General features: G+C 35.2%; 1 protein-coding gene across 2 annotated transcripts in view; it reads right to left on the bottom strand.

Annotated features, from left to right (window-relative positions):
* The window catches only part of LOC149080208 (uncharacterized), a 202,286-nt gene that overhangs the window by 66,965 nt on the left and 121,816 nt on the right, over positions 1 to 13,505 (bottom strand). For both annotated transcript variants that reach the window (XM_089239257.1, XM_089239256.1), the window contains exons 15-16: positions 7,067 to 7,307; positions 6,369 to 6,547 (exon numbers count right to left, since the gene is read on the bottom strand). In XM_089239257.1, the coding sequence (XP_089095383.1) occupies positions 6,369 to 6,547; positions 7,067 to 7,307 (420 nt within the window). The remainder of the gene's footprint in view (positions 1 to 6,368; positions 6,548 to 7,066; positions 7,308 to 13,505) is intronic.

The raw sequence follows: 13,505 nt of genomic DNA on the forward strand, positions 1-13,505 counted from the left end.
TCAAATAAGTTTTAAGACTGGGTCTGTAAAAAGAAATGGAAACAAAAAATTAATACCTGTTTTGGTTTTTTATTCAAAATAGGACTCTCCGGCTTCAATGCCCTTTTTACAGCGAATTATTAATGAATCGAGCACCTGTTGTGAACCACTTTGTGGAATGGCCTGCAAAGCATGCGTCGAAACTTCTTGTATGCTCAAAATATCCTTAAAATAACACCCTTTTAACTTCATTTTACGTTTTGGGAATAAGGAGTAGTCACAGGGTGCTAAATCAGGTGAATACGGTGGATGGTTCAACACACAGACATTATTTTTTGCCAAAAATCGACGAACAATAAGGGAGGTGTGACTGGGTGCATTGTCGTGTAACAAACACCAACTGCTTTCAGTCCTATAGTATGGACGAATTCTCGCCATCAAACGCTTTAAAACAGCTAAGTAGTATTGACCTGTAATTGTTTGTCCAGTTGGAACAAATTCTTTGTAGATAATACCTTTACTATTAAAGAATGTAATGAGCATTGTTTTGATTTTGGATGGAACTTTTCTTGTTTTTTTGGCTGCGGTGAATTTGGTGACTTCTATTCCACACTTTTTGCTTTGTTTCAGGATCATATTGGAAACACCAGGTTTCATCGCCTGTAACAATAGACTTTTTTTTTCTTTTTTTTTTTTGACATAAAATAAAGTGTTCCAGACTCTGCCACGAAGCTGGGCTGGAACAGATCTCGGCAACGGGATAAGTCCAGTGGCAAAGTTCTGCCGTTCATTGCAACAATGGACTTCAAGAAGTTTGGATCGTTTTCAGCAGCTGAAATTATGTCTCTGCAATGTGCACTTCTCATTGCTTTTTGTTCAGGGGTTAAAGTGTGAGAAACAAATTTAGCACACACTTTTGTTTTGCCCAAATCTTCATGCAGGATGGTTCGAATTGTTTCTTTGTTGATGTTCAAAGAGTCTTCCACCATTCTCAGTGACGCACAGCGATCGTTTGCTACGAAATTTCGTACTTTTTCAATAACTTCAGGTGTCCTAGATGAAATTGGTCTTCCACTATGCTGATCATCTTTTACCATAGCTGCCAACTTTTGAAAATGAAAATTCGGGAGATTTTCGCGCACACCCGTATTCTATGCTAAAACCACTCCCTAATAAATACAATAGGGATTTTTCCAAATAAAATAGGGATTTTCCAAACATAAAAGTTGAAGCGTAGGGAATAAAATCCCTACTCAAAAACTGAAGTCCGATTAAAATAGGGATTTTACACACATGGAAGTTAAACCCTTGGGAATAAAATTCCTACGCAAAAAACAAGTGAAATTGGAGGCCAAAACTTCAATGATGTAAAAATAAATATTGTGTTCAATCAGAAAAGCTGTGAACAAACATTCTGCGCCGCGAATGACCCCAAAATCATCGAAAGATGAAGGAAAATACCGTCAATTTTTGAAGAACACTGACTTTTTGTCACACTTGCTTGATATTTTTTTTTTCACTTCACGACTGATGATGGCAGTCCTTCCATGACCGATGTTTATGTCCGTAACACAACTTGTACAAAAAGGAAAAGTCAGCCCTCTTCTGGAACGTTTGATGAAAGGAAATTCATCGGAATAAGTATCTTTAAAATTGATTAAATATGTTTTTGCTTATCATTATTCATGCTTTGTTATAGCGCACGTACGTAACTTCAACAAAAGAAATTTTGACCACACATGCATCACCATAATCTTCAATTATTATCCAGGACTATTGGCTGCTAAGTCATTTCCCTGCACGATAAGACAAACAACTTTCTTGTTATCATCGGAGGGTTTGTAAAACTTCCTTAAAAAGGAAATTTCCCCATTTACGACGTGTGACGTCATTTCGAAAGGGAAAAAAAAAGAGTCTTCATGCCCCACAAGAAATTCCTTAGGGATTGTTTTCATAAGCGGGGATTTTTTTAATGAAGTAGGGAATTTTTAGGGACAATTAGGGATTTTCGTAAAAATTCGGGAGATTTAAGAACTTTTCGGGAGATCGAGCGATGAAGATAAAATTCGGGAGATTCCCGAAAAATTCGGGAGACTTGGCAGCTATGTTTTACTGTATCTCTTCCATGCAAAAATCGTTTGCACCACACAAAAACATTTGATGTACTTTAACAACAGTCACCGTAAACTTGTTTTGTGAGTTGGTATGTTTCCGAAGCACTTTCACCAAGTTTTGCGTTAAATTTGATTACAGCTCTTTGCTCCATCTCAAAAAATCAACATGAAAAAAATTCACTTCTGCAATGAACACTCACCTTCTCTCAGCTACTTATGCTGACAACTTATGTTTATGCTGACAACTGACAAATGCGCACAACTAGTTGGGAATGTGCCAGCAGACGATGGACGTTATGATGCATGCATATTTACACTCACAACGCCATTACAACCAGCTCTCTGGGACGAGTCTTAAAACTTATTTGACGCAACAGACAAAATGCCCAACGAGATGGCTGAGAAAAAGATGCCCATAACAAATATGGATGTTATATATTTCAAAAATACAGCAACCCAATTATAATCACAATCACAAAAATTATAAATAATATATACACATGATAAACACAACAATCCCTGTTATTTTCTTATGGCATAAATAGTGCATCCATATTTCAGGTTCCGAATACCTGCGTCGTCTATGATTGGTTAAAAATCCGAACTTTTTTATCTTGAATTTCGGTTTTTTAATCAATCGGAGACGACGCAGGTTTTCGAAATCTGAAATACGGACACACTATGTTTACACCCAAATGCAGGAAACCTTGGCGGAATCAGTATCTTGATGAGAATTCTACAAAAAAAACTGGAACATACACAAAGGTTTTCTATAAGTTACAGTAGCAATGCAGAGAGTGACGTCACAGCATGACTCAAATGACATCATCGAAAGCGAAAGTTGAAGAGGGAAATTTTAGAGAACCCTGATTGGCACAGAAGCACCAAATTTTCTCAGAAAATCAATGTTATGACACAGTATGTAGCAGGAAAACCAATTTCCATAGTATTGAGAGTGTCTCCCGTAGCTGCCTAGTTTATAGGGGCAATCCATAGCAGTTGGCAACTTTGAGTAAATACCCAGTTTTTACATCCTGGTAAAATAAGTTTTTACCAGTAAAAACACACCTCTGACGTAATTATCACAAAAAATATGCCAACTTGACACTGATTGTGAATCATGCCATTTGTTATCTGAGTTTCGCCAGGGATCACAGGCCACGTCGCAAACCGGCCAGGTCAATATTTAACACTAAAACCGTGGTACTTTCGGTATACCTAGAACCACGGACTGGGTCAAATTGCCCCAAACTGTGAAAAAATGGTGTTTCATAGCGAAAACAGGAATTTATTTTCGGTTTCTGGGGTTTTCCCTACTCTTATTCAATGTTGTTTAATTATGTATTCATAATGGAAAACTACATTTGTTTATGACTATAAAACGGGCTTCAAAATTAGCTGAAAAATGATGTAATTCAGTAAAAATAAGGTTTAGTATATATTATTTACTATATTCAGTCCAAAAACATTTTTCAGTAATCTTATAATAGGACAAAGATGTAAAATAAGCGTGTCAAATTAAACATGAGAAAGTCTATAATATGATGCTGTCAAATAAGTATTGATTTCTTACTGATAAGTGGAATTAATGATGAGCAGTCGAGCTATTTTTTTTAAAATTATTCTTGCACATTCATCGCATGTTGAAGTTGCACATCCCATGCAAAAATTAACAGTTTTGTTTCTACATTTTTATGTTACCTGACACATCAGATCGTTTACTTTTATTTATTACTATTATTATTTTGATCACTCACGAACAGTTACACGATCAAGAGCGCACAAACATTTCCTTTTGTGCAAGGGCAACACGTATGATGAACGCAGTTCTTCAATAAGATTTTAGAACTACTTTCCAAAAACTAATTCAGGACTTCTGTACTGCTCTATACAAAATGCAGGAATATTTTTATAGTGAGGTCCAGGATGTTGTAGAAAACGTCTGTGATGCCACCTTCACAGAATATTTTCTGGGCATTTGATCGCTACAACTACGATCGTTACACTTTGCTGAATTGTAGAGTGAAATAGTTTCTGTGTGTGTAGAAGCTTTTTGACTGCCAGATGAAGTGTGCTGAGTAATGAAAAACTTATATCGTTCTTTCATTGATAAATTGTAATTGTGGCATTATTGTTCTATACAACTGTAGTTTCACTATCTTTATTGCATCAGATAATATTGCTCTTCGATTTTGTCTTATCGTCTCTACTAAGCTCGTATTTTTTGGCTTTTAGCATTTGAGCCAGCTTCAGTGTAGTGAAAAAAAAGTGTCGGTTGAGGCATTTCTGCTCTTGTTCTCAAATGACTTGATCAGTTGCATCACTATGTGCTCTGAAAGAGAGAGATTCGTTGGATGCTGATACTTCCCAAGATTTGGAAATCCATTCAAAACGTATTTGGTGCAGGCCAGAATTTTATTCTTTTTCTGTGACATCGTTTGCCTACAGAAATTTCAACTACACGTTTTTTCTAGATTTAAACTTTTACTCCCCCAAAATCTTTATTGAGTGAGTCTCGTCAGAATTCCAGGTATTCAAGTTTACAAAGGAAAAAAAATATATATTTAGCTCTACTTGCCATTCCTCCATTGAAAAAAAGATAATCTGCTCTGACAATGAATTGGTCTTGACCCTGAAAGACCTTTATTCTTCACTATCTTCATTTACAAATACTTTTTAGAAAGGGTAACCACTTCCAAGAAAATCATACACCCCTTTTTTCCTACAGAATAGTACGTTGGGTCAAAATGACCCAAACTGCGGTTCTAGGTATAAGTGCTTATAGCTCTGGAACACGAAATGGGAAGATAATAAAATTTTCGTGAATTAATATTCATATGATATCATGAAAAATCACGAAATTTGTTTAACATCTGCCTGTAAGTTTTCGAGATAAATGAAAACGAAGTTTGATTTGGGTCAAATTGATCCACTCTGCGGTTCTAGTGTTAAAAAAACTGCCTGACTCGCAAAGTGGCCGGTTCTGTTGCAAATTGGCTAATTTCAGGCTTTGGCAGTAACATATACATTAAATTTCAAATCCATGCATTACTAATTTGGAGGATAGATGGCACAACCTACTTAACACAAAACACACTAAACACTGGGCACACACACATAAGCATACTGTGGAAGGTAAGTTTCACCAACATAAATCTGACATAAGTTTCATATTCAGGTGTGAAAATATGTGGCAGTTAAGAGTGACAGATCAAAGTGGTGGCCCATCAGGGAGGGAAAAGAAAATCACTCCACCAGGAAATTGCTTTGCAAGAATTTATATGAATAGGGAATCAGAAGCTAAGGTTTTTCTGAAATGGAAAATCACGCAGAACAGAATTTATAGATTGATTTACTAGTAAATATATAAATGTGTGCCTAACTTTTAATTATAGTGGATCCCGCTTATAACGTTTTTAAAAAAAACCATCATAAAAAACATTGTAAGCAAGAAAATGCTTTAAACAGGAATCTTAAAGAGAATTAACTGGAGAGTTGGGAACACAAAAATGTCTTACTAAGTGGGAAAATATTCTAAATGGAAGCCATATAAGCAGGATTGACTGTATATTTGTTTTAGATTTATTAATGTTAAATTCCATAGGTTGAATTCTCAGTTTTAATGGGCTTCTTTGCAAGCTTTTTCTACTAGAGTAGACAATGAAAGTACCTAGTTATAAGCTAGTTAATTAATCTTTTTTCAATGAAACTTTGGATAGAACATGTTTTTAGAAATGAATTATTTACTCGATTTGCAGATATACCTCCTCCTAACCAGAACATGGCCCACAGATCTGTCTCAATGAAGAGATATAAGCAGGTGATCAGAGATCTGGGCCATGCTGGAAAAAATTCACAGAGATGCCAATGAATGATTGGGGGGGGGGGGGGAGAGAAGAACCATACTTTGTTTTGCACAAGAGCGATCCACTTCACTCAAAAAAGAACCAGATTTAGCAGGTAACCTGGGTCCCAAGCCAGGTCTCTGTACAGAAAGTATTTTTTTTCTATGATTCAGTCAAGTTTCATCCAATATCTCGCAACAGTGAAAAATGCCTGAACCACTTACTGACGTCGGAGAAACACTGAGTCGATAGTCAAATTCATCATAGCATCCCACAAAAACACACACACACAAATGCCTTAAACAAGATTTACAAACAAAAACATCCCCCCCCCCCAGTGATATTCAATGTAGAATAAAATAAATCATGTACATTTAATCAGCATTTTATTATGTAAAATTTTGAATAGATTTCCAATTTAGGGTTTTACCTGAGCATCATGACATGGATTCCAAGAAGCATCTACCACAACAATTCTGTTTGCACCAACAAGATTTATTCCTAGGCATCCAGCTCTAGTAGATAACAAAAATAACCATACATGGTCATTCTTGTTGAATTCATTGATCAATTTTTCTCTTTCTTGTGCTGAAGTACTGCCATCCAAGCCTAATAAATGTATACATATACAGCTTCAAATATAAATAAAGGATAAATGGAGTAAAAAGATATTGAAAAAAAAAAGTAAACAAAAATGAAAAAAAATTAAATGCAATTACTAATTGTATTTTTCAGTATGAATGCTGCATGACTGTATATGTGGCAGCAAGCATTATTATTATTATTTAGGATTTATGAGCTTAATGGAATTGCACAAATGGCATATGTATCACAGCTTTTCATGATGAAATAAAACCATTCAAGAAATATGCTTCCTTTTATTCCGCAAATATTTGCTAGAAATTTTTCACCAAATGATCTATAACAATTTTCAATAACTGAATTAAGGCAGATTGAACTGATGTTTTCAAGTACCATGATTTCTAGTAATAAAGCCAGTATTACTAGTTTCTTGAAAAAACTAGAGGACAAAATTATGAAGATTAACAAAAAAATAACAAACTTTTTTAACATGTATGATGAAAAACATTATTATTGCAAGTAAAATATGAAGCACACAAAACTTACGAAAATAATTTTTATTACGACACCAAAGGTCATGAATCTCTGTATCTTTGACATCAGCAATATCTGGAATTTTGTTCTTTCCCAAAAAATGCTCAAGCAGATCGAGAGTTGACAAAGACTGGCTGAAGACTAATAACTTATCACCTTTTTGCACAGTTCGTTCTATGATGGCAAAAAGTACCATCATTTTATGGCTGTTTTCAAGAACGCCAATAGTATAATCTTTCATTAAAGGAACAGCCTACACAGTAATAAAAAATATTGATTGCAACATAGTTCAAATACACATATCATTGATTCAATCACTATTTAAGTTATGCAGATATAGAAAAAACATTTCATGGTATCTATAATTAAATATAATAATTTTCTTGCAAAACAAATTTATAAAGCTTTGTTCACACTTCTTAAGAGGGAAAATTTCAGCTTTTTAAATTTCTTTATATTTGTTCCAAGGCACAAAACTGATTTGATATTATATTGCAGCTCTCTTGGGGACAAGATTTATCACCACACACATCCTTAATACACACACACTATGTATATGTCATATATGTCATATGTATATGTTTGATAAATTTTGCAAATTTATCACATTTACTGGTGATTATATATGATCCCTAGCTTGTATTAATAATACAGTGAAATCTATCTATAAGAATACTGTAGGAACCTGAAAAAAAATATTGTTATAGGCAGGCTTGTCATTATAGACAGCATCGTCATACACAGATTTCACTGTATAATATACTGTCAATGAATTACTTAAATTAATCAGAAATTTTGCTTAAACTTCAGTGTAGAGTGATGGCCCAAGTGTTGTGCAGTGGTAAGATGTTCATTTCTTCCACAGTGAGGGCTACCATCATGGTTCATAAGTTCGATCTGAAGGAAGAACATAGAAAACAAGTTCTTTACCTTCCGAGCCTGGGCAATCACTGATAGATGGTGCCTTCATTTCCCACCCAACTCCATCTGCAAGAAATTCTCGTATGACAATATGACTGGAGTCGATGCGAGATAGTCTAGGATGATAGATTTGATCTGTGATGTTATGTTGATAAATGTGATGAAAACTAACATTACGTGGCTGATAATAATTTAAATGTTTTTATCCTTATACCAGTTATATTTTCATTTAATTCAATTTTTGTGATAAAATATGTGTAGTGCAATTTCAAACACATTCGAGGAAATGCTTATTTTTTGTATAAAAAGAGTAAAAAATTATCTAAGAAATCCTGTATGGGAGAAAATGATAAATGGTTCAATTTAAGTCATATGTTCGCATGATTTTTCTTCCATTTTTATAATATTTACCAACATTTGCGAATTATACATAATCACCAGTGAAAGTGATAATCGCAGGAAAATTTAACAAACTTATGAAGATGATTATGCATAATAACCAGCAATTATATATGCTCACTGATTTATCACATTTACTGTACGATATGTACACAGAGATGTGAGGTGAGAATATTCTCGGAGAGAACGAGAATATTCTCCTGGATGTAAACATTAGAGAATAATTGAGAATATTCATTTTTTTTTAAATAATGAAATTTTTACTATTTTTTTTTATATTATGAAATACACTGCTCAAAACAATTAGGGGAGCAAGCAAAAAAGTGAAGAAAACCGTGCGAGACAGCCACGTATTGGCATACAATGGATAGTACACGCGTATCAATGCGCAATACAGAAAAAAGGCGTAAAAAAATTTGGAATTAAGCTTTAATTCTTTGAAAATATGGAAAAAATATGAAAAGATGATTTAGGGCAACAATTTGGTTACATGTAAACGATAAAAAAAAGTACTGTTTAGACATGATGCATGAGTTTTAATAGGGCGTGTGGTCTCCTCGAACAGCTAAGACTGCTGCACACCTGTTTGCCATGGATGCGATGAGGTTATCGATCAGACTTTGGGGAATACTGTTCCACTCCTCAAGAAGTGCAATCTGCAAGTCTCGGACAGTAACAGGCGACCTTGGTCGCGCAGCAATGCGTCGTCCGACATGCTCGATTGGATTCAGGTCAGGAGAGCACGCTGGCCATTCCATACGCTGTATTGTTTCAGCTTCAAGCATGTTCTCCACCAGACGAGCTCTATGCGGTCGGGCATTATCATCCTGGAAAACAAAGGAATCTCCAACGGCTCCAGCGTAAGGGATGACATGAGGTCGCAGTATCTCGTCTGCATACCTTCGGGCCGTCAAAGTGCCATTTCGAATGATATGCAGGTCCGTACGTCCGCCTATGCTGATTCCACCCCATATCATCCAACCAGCTCGTCTGTATTGTGACCTTTCACGAACGAATGCGTGGTTATTTCGAGTGCCCCTGTCCCTCCATACCAGAACACGTCGGGTGTCACACTCCAGACTGAATCGGGACTCGTCTGTAAACAGCACTTGGCTCCAATCATGTTGCTCCCAATCTCGATGTTCAGCAGCCCATCTTCTTCGGGCCGCACGGTGGCGTGGGGTCAACGGAATGCAGACCATTGGCCTACATGCATAGAGCCCTCCCTCATGAAGCCGATTATGTACTGTTTGGCTGGACACCCTTTGTCCTGTTGCCAAGAGCAACCGTCTTTGCAGCTGCGTAGCATTCTCTGTTCTGTTTCGACGGGCTGTTAACCGTACATACCGGTCATCAGTTGCTGTAGTGGCGCGTGGCCGACCTTGCCCTGGTCGACGTCTAACATTTCCTGTTTCTTGGAATCGATTCCACAGCCTTGCAACAACACTTCTGGCGACTCCAACAGCGTCCGCGACACTACGTTGTGTTTGCCCGGATTCCAGTCTGCCTATAACACGCCATGCCATGGATTCCGGTAAATCAAGTTGTTGAGACATCTTCAAGTCACCTTGTCTCAAAAAAAAATACTGTGCAATCGAATTTCACAGTTACGGCAGTAAAACAGACGTTTCTGCAACATCCCGATTTCTGCCCTTATCTCCTTTTTCTGGTTTTTGACGTCATGAACTTTGATTTGCATATGAAGTTTTCTTCTTCTGTTTCCTGCTAGGCTTTAAATTATGGATGATTCATTTTATGTTACTTATCGGTATACATCTTTGCGTAATTTTGTTAAAACCATGTGCTCCCCTAATTGTTTTGAGCAGTGTATAAATCAATTATCATTGCCTGAAACAAATTTAAACAAAACAATTTTTGGAATAATTTCCCCCCCCCCCCCATGGCAACTTTTAGTTCTAGAATATTCTCCTGGTTACGATGCGAAGTTTTAAAAATTTGGTTATGAAGATTTTAGAAACCTTAAGATTAAAACCGTAAAAAATTAGATGAATTTTCAGAAATACATTCAAAACAAAAAATTAAACGAAAGTTGATTGATAAAGAAAGCTATTCTTATATAATCATCTTCATTCTAAGATAAAGAACTGTTTTCTTCAGTGTACATACACTTAAATTCTGTGTATCACTCATACGTCTTTAAAAGTTGTGCAATTCAGTCATGTTAGTTTAATTTCCTTGCTTTTAAACTTTAATATCGTGTTCTACAAACTTCAATATTCCCATCTTCTTGACAGGAAGAGAGACGGGGACAGCGAATATTCTCTCGAAGGACTACTATTATAAATTACTAGAGAATATTCTTATTGAAAATAATAAGAATTATTCTCAAGTTAATTATGGAGATTATTTATTATAATACATGTTATTACATATATTCTTGAAAATACTCTCTGGAAGGACTTCTATAATTTAAGAATATTCTGAAGGACCATCATTAATATATTAAGAATAATTCTTACTATTTTCGATAATATTTCCCCAGTAATTTATAAAAGTAGTCCTTCCAGAAAATATTCTCAAGGATATTATATATAACTATATCATAACAGGAGGATATTCTCATCAAGATTTTATAAGAATATTCCCATCAAGATTTTATAAGAATATTCCCATCAAGATTTTATAAGAATATTCTCAAGTTATTTATAATAGAAATTCCTACAGAGAATATTCTCTTAAATATTATTCTTGAGAATTTTACATCTCTATAGTACATATATCTTTTCACTAACTTGAATTAGACACAGGAAAGGAAAAAGCTCTATTTCAAACACAATCTCTTTCCCTAGTAATGAAAATGTAAATAAAAGATTGTTGCTTGCCACAATTGGCAACTTTCTGCAGCCAAATAACGAGTTTACATTCCAGTCAGAGGAGGTGGGACTGAGATTTTGGTCTACCACTTGCAATGAGTTAAACTGTCTCATCCAAGCTCACAGTCCTTCTGAAATCTTTCCAAGAACCCCGAGTGGTTCATAGACTCCTGGTTAAGAACCTCTGCTCTAGAGATTTAATCTGAAACACTTGTGCCTAATGATAAATCCAGTGATATTTAAGTTGATCACTTTTTTTCAATGGTCTCTCATATCTCCATCTACCTGATATGATTTTCATTTGTGAAAAACTTTGTCTCTGCCATACAGAACATCCTGTACCTGAGTATTAGTCATCAAAAATATTTTCAGCTCTCTTCATCAATGTACAAAAACCTTGAAGATCAATTTTTTTTTAGGACGATGATCCTTTGAGACCACGTAGACAAGTATTATGCACAATGTGTAAATTAGAAAGTCTGATGCTGATGTCATTAATCTCGGGGAAAAGAGGCGATATATTACTTACTTACAGAACACGGCCAAGCTCTGTCACTTGCACAATTTAAGCACATTGTCCAGGAGGGCATGTCAGAAAACTTTTATTCATTCTCACAACTTACAAATAGCATAAATATACATAGATAAGATATATAATAATGACACATAAAATCAAGAATATCTGCAAAATGACATGGATCATCCCGATATGTGCAAATGAATCGATTAATAAAAAAATTAAAAAATACTCTACAAATATTTTAAGGGGCAAGGGCTTCGAAGGGGTACACTTAAGGGACAATTTGATAGTAATTAATGCACAATTCTACATAACTTGTGCTAGTCTGAGTCCTAAGCAAGGAGCTGTTGTTTTCCCCTCAGTCTGGTTGATCCTCTACGCTCTACTGGAATGGTACTGGGTCCTTTCTTGTCTAGATTTGACCCTCTTTGCATTTTCCGTGTTGATATTATAATTATTTTACCCGTTTAGGTGATTTTACTGCACCGCCAATCATTTTGCCCCACAATGTGACTTTTTATTTGGAACATCCACTGTTGCCTTATCACTTCTAACAATTAAAGCCCAACATTTCTAGTTCTTCACAGATCCTTGTAAACATAGTTTATGCCTCAGCATGTCCTAAAAAATACTGAAGGCAAGTAGTGACACTAAACTAGTTGTGTAAAATCAGAATTAAGAAATCAAACATGCTTATTTAATTGATCAGGATTCACACTCATTTTCTATGAATGCTGATGTCAATGACTTTTACCAGGTTTTCCAAGTTAAAAAAAAACAACATAATAGTTTTGAAATTAAGTTATTATAATCTTAAGTTTTCTTAAGTTTAATTTAGTTAGTTTATAATTATTTCAGTTTATTTATTTTTTCTTAAATCTTTTGAATTTTGTAATTTTATTTACCACTAAAAGGATGCAATCAATGCTTTTTTTTCCATGATATTATTCTTTACATTTTCCATACACACATCCTTTTTATTCAAATCAGTCATTTTTTTTATTCCCTCACTCAGAATTCAACACTAAAGGAGTCTTACTTTATCTTCTTTAAAATTATTTATATATTTTTGCTAGCAAATGCTGAAAAATACTTTGACATTAAAAATTTTGGCCTTAACTTTTTAAGATCGCTAAAATAAGAGGTCATTGACAAGTCATCTTGTCAATGACCTCTTATTTTAGCATTGCCATGGCTAGGTAGTTTGTAAAGTTGATTTTTCAAATAGAACACTTTCCCTATATCCCCTTAGTTTGCACCAGCTGAAAAATGGGAAAAAGGCTATTTCATTAAAAAAGATATGGCATTTTACAAGGGATTAGTTATTTCTGCTGTGTGGCTTCAAGGGTTAACCAAATTTTCTTTGATCTTTCTATAGAATAGGCCCTTGCTATCATAGTGAATCAGGTATCATTATTAACTTGATAAGGCTCAGAATTCACAAGCTGTAATATAACAAAATTGACAGAATGGAATAAAAGTCTCTTTCTTTCAAACCCTCTCACGTGAAGAATGTAGAGGAAATAACAGCAACTATAGAGAGGATGCAGACCTATTTGGTTTTTAAACAGGATACATGCAGTGACGGATTAGAGTCAGTCGAGGCCCCAGGGGCAAAAAAAAATATTGGATCCCTTAAATTAGAAAATGTGAATTTGGGGTTTCTTGGGGGCCCTTTAGAAGTTGGTGCCCAGTGCATCCTCCGTTAAATCCGCCTCTGGAAACGCATGTGACTTTGGGCTATCTGATTAAATCCTGGGTGTTCATTTGCTGTTAT

This window comes from Pholcus phalangioides, unplaced genomic scaffold (assembly GCF_987345545.1).
Source record: "Pholcus phalangioides strain wild (caught in Gottingen) unplaced genomic scaffold, Ppha-v1.0 ptg000011l_1, whole genome shotgun sequence".
Classification (NCBI taxonomy): domain Eukaryota; kingdom Metazoa; phylum Arthropoda; class Arachnida; order Araneae; family Pholcidae; genus Pholcus; species Pholcus phalangioides.